This window comes from Theropithecus gelada, chromosome 7b (assembly GCF_003255815.1).
Source record: "Theropithecus gelada isolate Dixy chromosome 7b, Tgel_1.0, whole genome shotgun sequence".
NCBI lineage: Eukaryota > Metazoa > Chordata > Mammalia > Primates > Cercopithecidae > Theropithecus > Theropithecus gelada.
This window is the reverse complement of record NC_037675.1, coordinates 4,391,877-4,408,852: the sequence shown is the minus strand read 5'-3', so window position 1 is coordinate 4,408,852 and position 16,976 is coordinate 4,391,877. Positions and strand designations below refer to the sequence as shown.

Sequence of the window (16,976 nt, the reverse complement as noted above, 5' to 3'; positions counted from 1 at the left end):
GTGATTATGAAGCATAGTATCTTGCTGGTAAACCTTTGCTCTCATTGGTGGTGGCGTTCCTCCTTTCCCCAATTTTGCCCTTGCACAGAATTCAGTTATTCATTTGTTCTTTGGGCTTTCTGTGTGCTTTGATCATTTCCTCCCATCTCGCTCCCTTCCAGCTTCCGTTTATCCTTCTAGGCCAGGTCTCATTTTTCTAAAAGCCCTTTCCTAATAATCCCCTCCCTAATGTCTTTTGTACTTATTTTAGTATTGTGGAGGAAGAGAGGGGGAACCTGGTTATTGCGTTATTCAAGTGAGCCTTCAGTTAGTTGAAGATTATATATTTCAAGTGTCACTAGTTGTAAATGTCAAAACAGTCTATTGACCCAAAAAAAACAACAAAGTCCTATTACTCTGGGCACACTTGGAACAATGCCTGTTTGAATCAAATCCTTCCTCCCTTCAATAAACATTGTGATTAATGCAAAATACCTAACTTCACTGAATTTTTTTCCCCTCACTTTTTAGGATTATGGCTGCTGTTCCTCAGAATAATCTACAGGAGCAACTAGAACGTCATTCAGCCAGAACACTTAATAATAAATTAAGTCTTTCAAAACCAAAATTTTCGTAAGTGTTTTTATTGGTTTGCTGTCACATAGGCACTAACTTACCACATTGTACACATGAGATATCTTCTCTTTAAACTCTGTCATTGTACAGATGAAGAAATGAAGCTGAGAGATTCATTGATCTTCCCACTTTGTCAATTAATGGTAGAGTATGTTTTAGTAGCACCAGGTGAGATTGTGTCTCACCTTTGCATGCTTCCTGGCACATAATATTTGCTCAATAAAGATTTGTTGAGTAAATGAATAATCTTGTAAATTTGGGCAGATAAGTGTTTTTTAAGTTTTGTGGGTTTTTTTGTTGTTTTTTTGTTTTTGTTTTTGTTTTGTTTTGTTTTTTGAGGCAGAGTCTTGCTGTGTGCCCAGGCTGGAGTGCAGTGGCGCGATCTCAACTCACTGCAAGCTCCGCCTCCCGGGTGCATGCCATTCTCCTGCCTCAGCCTCCCAAGTAGCTGGGACTACAGGTGCCCGCCACCACACCCAGCTAATTTTTTTTGTACTTTTTAGTAGAGACGGTTTCACTGTGTTAGCCAGGATGATCTCGATCTCCTGACCTCATGATCTGCCCACCTCGGCCTCCCAAAGTGCTGGGATTACATGCATGAGCCACCATGCTTGGCCTTTTTTTTTACTTTTTTGAGACGGAGTTTCACTCTTGTTGCCCAGGCTGGAGTGCAATGGCGCAATCTTGGCTCACCACAACCTCTGCCTTCCAGGTTCAAGCGATTCTTCTGCTTCAGCCTCCCCAGTAACTGGGATTACAGGCATGCGCCACCATGCCCGGCTAATTTCATATTTTTAGTAGAAATGGGGTTTCTCCATGTTGGGCAGGCTGGTCTCGAACTCCTGACTGCAAGTGATCTGCCCTCCTTGGCCTCCTAAAGTGCTGGTATTACAGGCATGAGCCACCACGCCTGGCCAAGTATTTTAATATAATTTTACATCCTTTCGAACAACAGTTTATAAGGAAACTACAGCTCTCCAGTTCTGCCTCTCCTCTGAGCTATCCTCCAGACTCCTAATGATATCTGATAATAATTTATATTATAAGTGATGCTTTTACTAGGTTGTAGACTCTGTCTGGGGTGCCTGGCTTTGAAGTCACCACTGACTTTTCAGATCATTAAATCCAGCAGACAGCCATGATTCCCGCCTCTTTTACTTATCCTGCAGATTTTAACAGAGTTAGCAGTTTTTAACTCTCTTTCCCCTTAAAATTCTTATCAGAGTAGCAAAAAGTAGCCACATTTGAATCTCCTCCCTTTTTCTTTTTCTTTCTCTCTCTCTTTTTTTTTTTTTTTTTTTTTTGGATACAGTCTTGCTCTGTCACCCAGGCCGGAATGCAGTGGCACAGTCTTGGCTCACTGCAACCTCCACCTCCTGGGTTCAAGCGATTCTCCTGCCTCAGCCTCCTGAGTAGCTAGGGCTTTAGGCATACATCGCTATGCCCGGCTAATTTTTTGTATTTTTATTAGAGATGGGGTTTCACCATGTTGGCCAGGCTGGTCTCGAACTCCTGACCTCAAGCAATCCACCTGCCTCAGCCTCCCAAAGTGCTCAGATTATAGGCATGAGCCACTGCGCCCGACCTCTTCCCTTTTTCATTTATGCTGTCAGCCCGCTCTGTAGATGCTATTGACTAAGGACTACTAGCCTGAGAAATAAAGTAGTGGGAATGGACTCTCAAAGCCAAATATAATTAGCCTCTGAATGGGAAGGACCAGAGAACAAATAGAATTTAAGTTACCTGATAAATTTAAAATCAGAGAGAGATGGATTCTTTGCTCAGTTGGAGTTGGGATACAATTAATGTAACCTGTGTGAATTAGTTTTAAAAATTACAGTTTTGTAGAGTTGGGGGGGTTGTTAATATGGATCTATCTAATCCAGTTTTTCCATTATTTTTCAGAGGTTTCACTTTTAAAAAGAAAACATCTTCAGATAACAATGTGTCTGTAACTAATGTGTCAGTAGCAAAAACACCTGTATTAAGAAATAAAGATGTTAATGTTACCGAAGACTTTTCCTTCAGTGAACCTCCACCTGACACCACAAATCAGCAGAGGGTCAAGGACTTCTTTAAAAATGCTCCAGCAGGACAGCAAACACAGAGAGTTGGCTCAAAACCATTATTGCCAGATTTCTTGCAGACTCCGAAGGAAGTTTTATGCACTACCCAAAACACACCAACTGTAAAGAAATCCCGGAATACTGCTCTCAATAAATTAGAATTTAGTTCTTCACCAGATTCTTTCAGAACCATCAATGATTGGGATGATATGGATGACTTTGATACTTCTGGGACTTCAAAAGCATTTGTTACACCACCCCAAAGTCACTTTGTAAGAGTAAGCACTGCTCAGAAATCAAAAAAGGCTAAGAGAAACTTTTTTAAAGCACAGCTTTATACAACAAACACAGTAAAGGCTGATTTGCCTCCATCCTTCTCTGAAAGCGAGCAAATAGATTTGACTAAGGAACAGAAGGATGACTCAGAATGGTTAAGCAGCGATGTGATTTGCATTGATGATGGCCCCATTGGTGAAGTGCATATAAATGAAGATGCTCAGGAAAGTGACTCTTTGAAAACTCATTTGGAAGATGAAAGAGGTAACAATTATTTTATCTTCATTTTAGTATGTTCATTGTACTTTCTTATTCAAAGCTAGCCATTAGGAATAGTCATGAATATACAGAGTTTTTGTCCTTAAGGTTGTTAGGGTCTTTAGTGGTGCTTTTTGAATAATCTGTTGGCCACATATCTAAGGCAGGACATACTGATGAAATGGAAGGTTTTACTCTGCTAATATAATTTCCAGGATAGCTCTGTGATTTTATACATGAAGAAAATGCAGTAGTTTCCCCTTGTCCACAGCTTTGCATTCTGAGGTTTCAGTTACCCGCAGCCAGCCGTGGTCTGAAAATACTGCATATCTTCTCTTGCGCTTTGGAACCATTATTAAGAAAACACAAGCCCTGCCATACCACGACAGTCAATCTGATAACTGAGACCACTACTAAGTGATTAACAGCAACTCAGGTGGACAGATCAGGTCGGGGCAAGATTTTATCACACTACTCAAAACAGCTTGAAACTGAAACTTTATGAATTAATTTATTTCTGGGATTTTCCATTTACATCACAATGCCTACATTATTCACCTCTCTTCATCTCATCATGTAGGCATTTTTTATCATCTTACATCTTTACAAGAGGAAGGGTGAGTACAGTACAGTAAGATATTTTGAGCGAGAGACCATAGTCACGTAATTTTTATTGCAGAATATTGTTATAATTGTGCTATTTCATTGTTCATCTTTTTGCTGTGCTTAATTCATAAATTAAACTCTATCATAGGTATGTATGTATAGGAAAACACACAGTACTTATAGGGTTTGATACTGTCCGAGATTTCAGGCATCCACCGGGGTCTTGTCACATATTTCCCGAGGAAAAGGGGGGTGCTGTTGTAAGATCCATAGAGGTTAAATAGTGGTCAGTGGTAAATTGGAAAATGAAACTAAGCCTTTCTACTGTAATTCCTTTATGGCTTGTTGCCACCTAATATTGATGAATAATGTATACTAGTTGTACTATTAAAGTATTATAAATTACATTCAAAGTTTTTCCTGGCTAGATCTTGTAATTATTAAGTGTCCAAAATTGAGTAATTGAGATTACCTACATGTGGAAGTAACCACCTTATGAAGCAGTTGCAAATATGAGAGTAAAATTGTTAAACACCTGAATCCCATTAAGGTTACTCTAGGGTGAGAGAGCACTGAAAAGTGATTGATAATAAGCAAAACTATAGTCTCATCAATGATGCTTCTGTTTCTGAAGGGAAAATTTGTTAAAAGATAGAGAGCAACAATTTGGGTTGTGTTTTCCCCCATAGTCCAAAAGAGAGACTTAAATAACTAGGAAACTTTGTGGTAAAGGTGGTTTGTACAAGCAGCCATGTTTATCTTATTATCAGACTTATCTGTTACACTTTACCCTTATTTAAATATGAGTGAAAAGCTGAAAACTAGAAACGTTGATACCAAATATGTGTCTCGTAATTAACCAGAGACAGACATGAAAATCCCTAAGCAAGTCTTTGGCCTCAGTCGAGCATTCACTAGACTTAATCCAGTTGACTCAATAATAATCATTTATGAATAAATAAGCCAGCATTAGTGTGTGAAGGGAGAGGATCCATACAAAGTGGTGTGATTGTTTGTGACTTGCCAGAAGCACTCATTCTTTTTTTTTTTATTATTATACTTTAAGTTCTAGGGTACATGTGCACAAAGTGCAGGTTTATTACATATGTATACATGTGCCATGTTGGTGTGCTGCACCCCTTAACTCGTCATTTACATTAGGTATATCTCCTAGTGCTATCCCTCCCTCCTACCCCCTCCCCACAATAGGACCCGGTGTGTGATGCTCCCCTTCCGGTGTCCAAGTGATCTCATTGTTCAGTTCCCACCTATGAGTGAGAACATGCGGTGTTTGGTTTTCTGTTCTTGCGACAATTTGCTGAGAATGATGGTTTCCAGCTGCATCCATGTCCCTACAAAGGACACGAACTCATCCTTTTTTATGGCTGCATAGTATTCCATGGTGTGTATGTGCCACATTTTCTTAATCCAGTCTGTCACTGATGGACATTTGGGTTGATTCCAAGTCTTTGCTATTGTGAATAGTGCCGCAATAAACATACGTGTGCATGTGTCTTTATAGCAGCATGACTTATAATCCTTTGGGTATATCCCCAGTAATGGGATGGTTGGGTCAAATGGTATTTCTAGTTCTAGATCCTTGAGGAACCACCACACTGTTTTCCACAATGGTTGAACTAGTTTACAGTCCCACTAACAGTGTAAAAGTGTTCCTATTTCTCCACATCCTCTCCAGCACCTGTTGTTTCCTGATTTTTTAATGATCGCCATTCTAACTGGGTGTGAGATGGTACCTCTTTGTGGTTTTGATTTGCATTTCTCTGATGGCGAGTGATGATGAGCATTTTTTCATGTGTCTGTTGGCTGGATGAATGTCTTCTTTTGAGAAGTGTCTGTTCATATCCTTTGCCCACTTTTTGATGGGGTTGTTTGTTTTTTTCTTGTAAATTTGGTTGAGTTATTTGTAGGTTCTGAATATTAGCCCTTTGTCAGATGAGTAGATTGCAAAAATTTTCTCCCATTCTGTAGGTTGCCTGTTCACTTTTGCTGGAAGCACTCATTCTTACGCATTCATGCCCTGTTCTTTCTGTCTCATTAGTGGTTAACAAATCTACGTTTATCAACTGTTTTACTGTAGATAATAGCGAAAAGAAGAAGAATTTGGAAGAAGCTGAATTACATTCAACTGAGAAAGTTCCCTGTATTGAATTTGATGATGATGATTATGATATAGATTTTGTTCCACCTTCTCCAGAAGAAATTTCTGCTTCTTATTCCTCTTCAAAATGCCTTAGGTAAACTAGCTAAATAATTAGCATTATTATTTGTTTCTGAGATACTTTAAATAGTTTAATTTAGTTATATAATATCATTTCTATATAAAAGTATTTTGTGTTTTGTGTAATTATTTTACATTCAAGTGAAAGTCTCAATAAAAAACCCTATTTATACATTTAATTGGTTGCATTCTAAAGATGAAGTCCCATTATGATTAATTACATGAACCTTCCAAACAATTTTATGTAGTTGATTTTTTTTTTTTTTTTTGAGACAATCTCGCTCTGTCGCCCAGGCTGGAGTGAAGTGGTGTGATCTCGTCTCACTGCAGCCTCAACCTCCTGGGTTCGAGTGATTCTTGTGCCTCAGCCTCCCAAGTAGCTGGAGCTACAGACACACGCCACCATGCCTGGCTGATTTTTCGTATTTTCAGTAAAGACGAGGTTTTGCCATGTTGCCTAGGCTGGTCTTGAACCCCTGAGCTCAAGCAATCCTCCCGCATTGACCTCCCAAAGTGCTAGGATTATAGACATAAGCCACCTTGCCTGGCCTTATATAGTTGATTTTGACATAAGGAATATATTTCTGAAAATATTATATTTCCAAACCTGACCTGAAATGACACAAAGCTAACCCATTATATGGGAAGTGAACTGGGACATTAGTACTTTTTAAAAAATCCTACAGGATAGAATTGGCCATTGTATTTGTTATTCACTCAATTTTAGCAAATTGGTGACATGATGATTGTTAATTGGTAGTATTATAAGAAAAATAGATACTCCATATGACTCATCAATAGCTTAAATTGCTAAGTGTCAATGTTACCTTCATCCTCATCCCAGTCTCACTCTCAGACCAGTTGAGTGGTAGAGTATAATATATACTAAACTGAGCAAAAGTTTGTATGGGGTCTCAATTCTAAACCAGCATTCTCATTTACTAGGTGGAACAGCTGAAGCCCAGGGAGGAGCAAGGAATTGCCCAGGATGATAAAATGAATGAGAGATGAACTCAGATGCAGTGTAGTGCTTTCCCGGTGTCATACTGATTCCTTGTTGAATGCCTGGCTTTTTTCTTTACTTATTAAAAATATGTATTACACAAATAATATAATCATTTTAACAAGTATTCTAAATAAGAAAGAAGGAGCACTGCTGGGTGTGGTGGTGTGGTAGTGGCCTGTAGTCCCAGCTACTCAGGAGGCTGAGGCAGGAGGATCCCTTAAGCCGAGGAGTTCAAGGCTACAGCATGCTGTGATTACGCCTATGAATAACCATTGCACCCCAGCCTGGGCAACATAGCAAGACCCTCATCTCTAAAAAATTAAGAAGAGAGAGACAGAAGGAATACTAGTAGTCCCACAATTCTGACTATTTTCTTTATCCATCTTCAGTTTTGATCCTTTTCTTTTTTTCTTTTTTTTTTCTTTTTTTTGAGACGGAGTCTCGCTCTGTCACCCAGGCTGGAGTGCAGTGGCATGATCTCCACTCACTGCAAGCTCGCCTCCCGGGTTCATGCCATTCTCCTGCCTCAGCCTCCCGAGTAGCTGGGACTACAGGCGCCCGCCACCACGCCCAGCCAATTTTTATGTATTTTCAGTAGAGACGGGGTTTCACCGTGTTAGCTAGGATGGTCTCGATCTCCTAACCTCATGATCCGCCCACCTCGGCCTCCCAAAGTGCTGGGATTACAGGCGTGAGCCACCACGCCCAGCCAGTTTTGATCGTTTTGTACATGTGTGTTTGATTTCTGCATTGTTATCAACATGTAATTATAATTTTATATTCTGCTTTATTTCTCTTAGCATTATTTCTAAATTATTTTCCAATTGCTAATATTTAATTCCTTTTAGTGGCTACATAATTTATCAAATTGTCATACCATAAATAAATTTACCTAGAGTCTTAACAGTTAAAAAAGCTTATTTTGCAAAGTATTTCCAAGGTAGACTCTTTTTGTACATTTCCCATTGTAACTTAGTATACATATGTGTATATATTATAAAAACTGAAATAGAATTTTCACAATATTTTTTGTGCAGTGCACAGCTTAAATTCTGTGCTACATTTTATTTCAGTTTTAAAAAATACTAGTTGTATCCTCTGAATTTCAGAAGTCAAGTGGTCAGACAGTATATAACAGAGAAGAGAGACCTGTTTTTCAATCTCCTCTTTTCTAAAACCTCTGTAGCTGGCCCTCAAGATTCTGCATCTTCTGGCCACAATTTACCTTTTTCAGCTTTATTTCCACTTATGCCCTTGCAGTAATCCAATGGTCTTAATGAGTCAAACCAACAATCTAGAAAGCATTATCATTTTCTTTAATTATAATGTTATTGTTTAAAAACCAATATAAAAAAGTTACACTGTTTTGATTTAGTTAGAAAGTTGCATTCCAAAATTCTGCTTTAGGAAAATATGGTTGATTCCCAGATGTCAAGCAAATAGAATTGTCCTTTTTAAAATCTTTCTTTCATAGTCTGGCACTTTCCCCATACTTGTCATTCAAAGTTTGCTTAAATCTTATCTCCTTGGGAAAGCCTTCTCAAGTTCCAAAAAATGTTACCTTTCTTTGGATTTCCACTGTATCCTCTCTTTTTTTTTTTTTTTTTTTTTTGCCAGGAAATATTTTATTGACAACCAGGGACACAGCCATAAAAGAAGGAAGCACACAGGACTGCAAACTAACACCCAATAGCCAGCAAGGGCCCTCTGGGCCAGGAATACTGAATCCTGGGGTCCTCACAGTCTCCCACCAGTAGATGTACAATACTGGGCATCCAGGGGAGGGGGCAGTGGCTCTGGTGTCCCAGAGAGTGAGAGGATATATGATGCCTCATTATGAGCGACACGGTACGGAGGTAAAATGGAGGGTCCATCACTGCCTAAGACCACCTCCTCCTCTCAGAGCCAACACCAGGTGAAGAACTGAACCACCTAAAATCTTGTAATCAGCTGCTGTCTTCTCATCATTCATCTGTTTGCCACTGTAGATGAGCCTCTGCTGTTGTGGGGGGATTCCCTCTTTCTCCTCCACACGCTCCTTGATCCGCTACACCTTGTCTGTAGGTTCAATGTCAATCTCAGTCTCCTTTCCGGTCAGCGTCTGCCTCAGTCAAGGAAGTGAGGCTGGTCCAGGATGCCAGGCTCAGAAAGGCAGATGCTGACTGAACACACTCCCTGCTTTGGTTCCTTCACTTTAATTAGCATCTTCTTTCCAGTTTGGGGCTGCACACGGATAAATTGCTGCTCCTACTGCTCCGGTCGCCGCTGCTGCTCTCCAGCACTCTGCCTGCTGTATCCTCTCTTTAACACTCATTCACTACTAATTTATTTTGTTATTTGTAAAGTATTTTTTCTGTCTAATCAGACTGACCAGGTTTGTATGTTAATATGTTTTTGTATAATCTGTGTGGTGAGGTAATTGTATATACAGACACACACAAACACATATACATATATTTGCATAATAAGAGAAGTCCAGAAAAAGTGCTTTGAAATCTCAGAAAAAAGAGACATTAATGATCATTTGCTGGAGAAGTAACGCTTGGGCTGGGGCTAGAAGAACAGGTGTAATTTGGGTAAAAAGAGATTGGAATGGCAGGTTTTCCAAATTGAGGGGATCAGTAGCAAAATCCCCAAAATAGGCAATGCAGGGCTTATATGAAGAATGTAAGTGGTACAGTATGATTGAAGCCTTGGGTTACTGAAAGGACATAATTGGAGATAAAGTTGAAAAGGGCTCTTGGGACCAGAGGAGGGACAACTTTGAGGACCAGCTAAAGAAGTTTTATAATTGAGGAAATTAAAAAAACTACTTCTCTTTTCTGTTATATATTGTCTGATCAGTTGTAGAAAAATATTAAGGGTTTTGAAATTATACATTTATTGGGTCTAGCCTGTAGTATGATTGGCTTAACATTTTTTTATTTGCAGTATGTTAAAGGACCTTGACACCTCTGACAGAAAAGAAGATGTTCTTAGCACATCAAAAGATCTTTTGTCAAAACCTGAGAAAATGAGTACACAGGAGCCGAATCCAGAAACCAGCACAGACTGTGACGGTACAAACAGTATTTTAGACATATCATGTATTTCAACTACTACTTTTGAAAACAACGTAACACAAAGATTGTGTTTTCAACTTGTGGCTGTATGTTATAAAATGGCAGATTTGTAGTCTCTTCTAATGTTATAACCCTGTTCACTGGTTAGCCAGCATTTACCTGAAGAACTCATGAACTCATGCTCTCACAAGGGCGTTCTTTCCATATTTTGAAAACGCTACTTGTTAGAAATCATCTCTCATACTCAACTTTAAATTCTAGGAGGTTTTTATATATTTATTTATTTATTTATTTATTTAATCTTTCACAAATGAGAACTTCCACAAAATCATGTGTTTTAGAAACATGGACCACAGAGCGTAATCTCATAATAGAGTTTTTCCCCACCTTGACTAAATATTGTTAGGTCTTTTAACTCTCCTTGCTAGAAATTGCTTTCTTGACCTTTTATCCTCTGGTTCTCCCTTGTATATACTCTGAGTCTGAGTCTGGGTCTGGGTCTTGATGTTCATTTAAAGCTAAATACTTGTTTGCTTGTTTGTTTTGTTTCTAATTCATTTTTTGTTTTTTATTAAATATCTAGTGTAAATAATCGGATAGCAGTGCAAGTCTTTGACAGATGACCCTCCCCCTTCCCACCCTTGGTGTCTGCTTCTCAGAGGCACCTTCAGTCTGAAAATTTACATCCTCTTGTAGACATTTTTCTGGCATTATTTCTTTTTACTTTCTTTTTCTCTTTTTCACTCTTCCTGGAACTTCTGTGATTTGCATGTTAGACTTCCACTAATTATCTTTTCTATTTTTCATCTCTTGATTTTCTGCCTTTTAGGATATTTCCTCGATTTTATCGTTAACTCTTCTATGGAATTTTTTAAGTTCTATCAAGGCAATTTCCGAGAGCTCTTTTTTGTTCTCTGAATATTTCTGTCATGCGTTCGAGTCTGAGGGCTGCTGGACTTTTTTAGCGATGTCTGCATGCATGTGCAGGTCATGTGTGTAGTGTTCTCTGTTGTTTTTGTTTCCTCCAGTTATTTTGTTGTTTATTTTGGACTCAATTTATTTTAGAGATGTTCATGAAATAACTGATGTGCTAGGCGCTCTTATAAAGTGCCTTACAATATTAACTAATTCACTCATCACAATAAACTACGTCAAACTTTAAGGTAATTTCTTTTCTTTTTTTTTTTTTTTCCTGAGACAGAGTCTCGCTCTATCACCCAGGCTGGAGTGCAGTGGCAGGATCTTGGCTCACTGCAACCTCCGCCTTCCGGGATCAAGCAATTCTCCTGCCTCAGCCTCCCGATTAGCTGGGATTGCAGATGTGTGCCATCACACCTGGCTAATTTTTTGTATTTTTAATAGAGACAGGGTTTCACCATGTTAGCCAGGATGGTCTCGATCTCCTGACCTCGTAATCCGCCTACCTTGGCCTCCCAAAGTGCTGGGCCATGGCACCCGGCCCACTTTAAGGTAGTTTCTGTTATCCCCATTTAACAGATAATGAAACTAAGGTACAGGAGCATTAAATAATTACACACCGTCATAGAATTAGCCGCAGAGCTAGGATCTGAACACAGCAGTCTTGAGGCTTTGAGTTTTCGTTAATAACAACTGCATTATACTGTCTCTGTATCATTAAGTTTCACTAATAAAATGGTTAGCCAGAACAGGGGCAAGGACAGAGTTCTCCAGCATGTCAGTAGAGGCTTCCCTCTTGGCTTACATCAGTCCATTCATTACCACTTCTTGTTCAGCTAGTTACATATCTGTCTTCAGCCCACGTTTCTGTTCTTTATCCATGGAGACACAAAAGACTTGGCCATGTGACTCCAAAAAGTTTGAGGTGTGAGGCAGCAAGAGGAATGGGTGGGACATTGACTCTAGAGTGCTACAGACCTGTGATAGAAACCTGTCTCCTACTCTTGGCTGTGTGACTATGGCAAATAGTTAAACTTCTCTGGACTTCAGTTTTTTCTTCTATAAAATGAGGAGAATGATATCTACCTTGCTGGGTAGTTGTCAGGATTCAAGGTAAAGTGCCTAGTACACTGCAGGCCTTTCATAAATGATAGCTATTGTTATCTGCCAGTCTAGTAATCCTTATAAAGAAGGAAATACGTTAAGATGGGTGGTTTGTCTTTCTGACTCTATAATTGTTTCTTCCCCCTTAGAGCTCACAAAGCAGCTATTTGATAACAGACTCTAGAATTTTGCTTTGAATTTACATCAAATCCCCAGCCTGTAGTTTTTGTCAATCACTTTCAAATTTTTTGAAAATTAGACCAATGTTTGTCCTCACTTTCCATTATTTATCTTATTCACTAGATGCCTCACATACGTGTCAGTGACAGGAGCTCTGAGATCCTGTTTGCAGGTTTCCTTTGTACTCTGAGGTATAATCTGTCTAGACAAGGAGTCTTGAGCTAGTTTCTGATAGCTAGGTACTCTCTTTTATCTCCCTCTGAGCCTGTCTTGGCTTTCAGTTCCATCAGACCATTGTGTATTCTCTTTCCAATCAGATGCTTGTTTTTCTTGCAGAGAAAACAGAAGTAACATAGGAATTCAGCAATTCCAGTTTTACGTCTCACACCTCACATTTCTCTCAGTCACCAGCAGAAGTCCAAATTTCCCAGGCCATTCTTGTGCAGATGCCCTTCCCCACCCTGCCATCTTCACTCCCTGTTCTGTCCTCACTTCCTGTCCTTCCTGGCTTGTAAACCATTTAACTGACTGCTCCATCAACAACTTCCCGGTAGCCTCATCGTCTTCTCTGATCATTTTCTTCCCCTTCTTTCTCTAATCATTTTCTGAGAATATACACTGTTTCCCCTGCAGCCCACCTAAACTGTTTTTTTCTCCTGCAGACTTTAGGCCTGAGAGGTGGCAGAGGCATCTGTTGTCCTTGCTTCCTGTTGCCATTTTTTTTTTTTCTTTTCTTCATTTTTTTTTTTTTTCTTGCTCTGTCACCCAGGCTGGAGTGCACTGGTGCAATCTCTGCTCACTGCAACCTCCGCCTCCCAGGTTCAAGTGATTCTCCTGCCTCAGCCTCCTGAATAGCTGGGACTACAGGCGTATGCCATCATGCCCAACTTTTTTGTATTTTTATTAGAGACAGGATTTCGCCACGTTGGCCAGGCTGGTGTCGAACTCCTGACCTCAGGTGATCCTCCAGCCTTAGCCTCCCAAAGTGCTGGGATTACAGGCGTGAGCCACCATGCCCAGCCACAGTTGAGATTTTAGGTGAAGGAAAGGGCCGGCACAGTGGCTCACACCTATAATCCCAGCACTTTGGGAGGCGAGCTGGGTGGATCATTTGAGGTCAGGAGTTCGAGACCAGCCTGGCCAACGTGGCAAAACCCCATGCTTAATAAAAATACAAAAAAGCCGAGCGTGGTAGCGTGTGCTTGTAGTCCCAGGCACTCAGGAGGCTGAGGCAGGAGAATCGCTTGAACCTGGGAGATGGAGGTTGCAGTGAGCCGACATTGCACCACTGCACTCCAGCCTGGAAGACAGAGCGAGAATCTGTCTCAAAAAATAAAATAAAATAAAACCTCAACTGCTTTGAAATTCTATTTATTAGTTATGGCTTAATTTTTAAAATGGGAGTGGGCTGGCAGGATTCAGTTGTTCCAACATCGTATCAGGAGTTGCTCTCTCTCTCACTTGCCTTCTCTCTCCTCTCTTCTGTCCCATCTCTCTGGGTCAAGCCTCCATTTCTTTCTATCTGCTTTCTACTTTTCCTTTGTATCAATCTTATTTGAAATCTGTCTTTCTTTATAAGGTGACAGAAATGGCCACCAGAATCATATTAAACTTGGAAAAAGAGAGGTAGTTTTTCCCAGTCAGTCCTAAGTATTTCCAGAGTTAATTTTCACTGGGCTGCCTTATGTCAGATGCCTACTGAGGGAGTGGGAAGGGTAGGTCTAATAGGAAATCTCGGTGCTATACTGTTACCATTAAAGGGAAGCCTGGATTCCAGGCCGATCAAAACAATGGGTAGGGCTCTTGCCTGTCCAACGCTTAGCAGTACACTTTGTGTTGGCACAGTGAGCTTTGCACATGAAGTTAGTTTAAAAAAAAAATCATAGCTAACTGATAAACCTTTGTTCCAGCCAATGACCTTGCTTACCCCGAGAAATGTTTATTAAATATTATTAAATTAAATGAAAACAGTTATGAGCTCTTATGATAAAGCATAGAGACAACCTAATTTCAAGTTAATTCACAGGAAGATAATAGGACAATATATGGTTGTTTATGATCTTGTTTTTACACTGCTTCACATTTTACCTATGTGGCTTTCAAAATCTTAAGACTTGACTGGGCACAGTGGCTCACACCTGTAATCCCAGCACTTTAGGAGGCCAAGGTGGGAGGATCACTTGAGCCCAGGAGTTTGAGACCAGCCCGGGCAACATGGCAAGACCCTGTCTCTACAAAAAATAATTAATTAAAAAAAAATGAGATCACCTGGACTCAGGAAGGGGAACATCACACACCGGGGCCTATCGTGGGGAAGGGGGAGGGGGGAGGGATTGCATTGGGAGTTATACCTGATGTAAATGACGAGTTGATGGGTGCAGCACACCAACATGGCACAAGTATACATATGTAACAAACCTGCACGTTATGCACATGTACCCTACAACTTAAAGTATAATAATAATAAATAAATTTTAAAAATAAAATTAAAAAAAAAAATGTGTTGTGTTGCTGGGCACAGTGGCATACGCCTGTAGTCTCAGCTACTTGGGAGGCTGAGGCAGGAGGATTTCTTGAGCCCAAGAGTTTAAGGGTTCAGTGAGCAGTGATTGCACCACTGCAGTTTAACCTGGGCAACAGAGCCAGACCCACTTTCTTTCTTTCTTTCTTTTATTTATTTATTTTTTTTTGAGACAAAATCTCACTCTTGTCCCCCAGGCTGGAGTGCAGTGGCACGATCTCAGCTCACTGCAACCTCTACCTCCCAGGTTCAAGCGATTCTCTTGCCTCAGCCTTGCAAGTAGCTGGGATTACAGGCACGCACCACCATGCCCGGCTAATTTTCTTATTATTAGTAAAGACGGGGTTTCACCACGTTGGCCAGGCTGGTCTCGAACTCCTGACCTCAGGTGATACACCTGCCTCAGCCTCCCAAAGTGCTGGGATTACAGGCGTGAGCCACCATGCCCGGCCCACTCTATTTAAAAAAAAAAAAAAAAAAAAAAAAATCCAGATCTTAAGACTTTTTTTTTTTTTTTTTTTTTTTTCATTTTAGTGACAGGGTCTCACTGTGTTGCCCAAGCTGGTCTTGAACTCCTGGACTTAAGCAATCCTCCTGCCTTGGCCTCCCCAAAGTGCTGGGATTACAGTCATGAGCCACCACGCCTAGCCAAGGCATTTTGTTTTTTGTTTTTTGTTTTTTTTTCAAAGAAAAATATTAACAACATAATTACTTTATAGCTAGACAGATAAATTTACAGCAGCAGCTTATTCACGTGATGGACCACATCTGTAAATTAATTGATACTATTCCTGCTGATAAACTGAAACTTTTGGATTGTGGGAACGAACTGCTTCAGCAGCGGAACATAAGGTATCTTGATTTTCCTCCTTCTGGAATATATCCGATTATATTTTTACCACTCTCAAGTAAAAAAATGGACAAGGCAAAATGTTCAGGCTTTCTGGCCTGGAAATGGCATAAAGATGCTCATCATGCAACTATTTTTTAAATTCATTTACTTTTCAAACTACTCCTTTACCATTCGTATTCATATTTTTAAGTTAGAAAAAAACAAATGTATTTTGCTACAATTTCTATTTGGTATGAAAACTAAAGATTCGCTTTTGTGGCCTACCAGAGTAAACTACTTATATTTAATACGTTGTTCTGTTTTCTCTCTTCAGAAGGAAACTTCTAACAGAAGTAGATTTTAATAAAAGTGATGCCAGTCTTCTTGGCTCCGTGTGGAGATGCAGGCCTGATTCACTTGATGGCCCTGTGGAGGGTGATTCCTGCTCTGCAGGGAATTCTATGAAGGAGTTAAATTTTTCACACCTTCCCTCAAATTCTGTTTCCCCTGGAGACTATTTACTGACTACCACCCTAGGAAAGACAGGATTCTCAGCCACCAGGGAGAATCTTTTTGAAAGGCCTTCATTCAATACCCCTTTACAGAAGTCCTTTGTAAGTAGCAACTGGGCTGAAACACCAAGACTAGGAAAAAAAAATGAAAGCTCTTATTTCCCAGGAAATGTTCTCACAAGCACTGCTGTGAAAGATCAAAATAAACATACTGCTTCAATAAATGACTTAGAAAGAGAAACCCAGCCTTCGTATGATATTGATAATTTTGACATAGATGACTTTGATGATGATGATGACTGGGAAAACATAATGCATAATTTAGCAGCCAGCAAATCTTCCACAGCTGCCTATCAACCCATCAAGGAAGGTCGGCCAATTAAATCAGTATCGGAAAGACTTTCTTCAGCCAAGACAAACTGTCTTCCAGTGGCATCTACTGCTCAAAATATAAACTTCTCGGAGTCAATTCAGAATCACACTGGTAAGTTTAAAATAAATTGAATGCTTATATGAAAACAAAACTGTCCCAAAATAGAAATTATATAAGAAAAACCATAGCAAATCATGATTGCCTGAAAACCACATTGTTGCTATGCAAATTTCTACTGATGATATGAATTACAAATCACAATTTCAAAAGCAAGTTGCTCTTTTGTCTCTATAGCAGCTGTAGTTTTATAAAATGTGTAATTATAACCTATTGTAGTAGGGCTCTAAAGTCATTACAAATGTGCTTTGCCTTTGAATTAACATTTTTTAGTTCCTAAAACAATAAACT

At 39.7% G+C, this 16,976-nt stretch overlaps 1 protein-coding gene and 1 pseudogene across 5 annotated transcripts in view; one reads left to right on the top strand and one right to left on the bottom strand.

The window, feature by feature from the left end:
• BLM (Bloom syndrome RecQ like helicase) overlaps positions 1–16,976 on the top strand; it is a 107,155-nt gene that overhangs the window by 30,811 nt on the left and 59,368 nt on the right. For 3 of the 4 annotated variants that reach the window (XM_025392645.1, XM_025392644.1, XM_025392646.1), the window contains 6 exons: positions 511–612; positions 2,521–3,221; positions 5,920–6,076; positions 9,998–10,125; positions 15,571–15,703; positions 16,018–16,679. In XM_025392645.1, coding sequence (XP_025248430.1) covers positions 515–612; positions 2,521–3,221; positions 5,920–6,076; positions 9,998–10,125; positions 15,571–15,703; positions 16,018–16,679 — 1,879 coding nt within the window. In that variant the 5' untranslated portion in view covers positions 511–514. Of the gene's footprint in view, positions 1–510; positions 613–2,520; positions 3,222–5,919; positions 6,077–9,997; positions 10,126–15,391; positions 15,704–16,017; positions 16,680–16,976 lie in introns of all 4 variants that reach the window. The other variant, XM_025392647.1, reaches the window with a different exon arrangement.
• On the bottom strand, positions 8,657–9,350 carry LOC112629172 (annotated as a pseudogene). The gene is made up of 2 exons (XR_003120544.1): positions 9,254–9,350; positions 8,657–9,167 (listed from the first exon to the last, which is right to left on the bottom strand). The product of XR_003120544.1 is annotated as an NEDD8-like (transcript).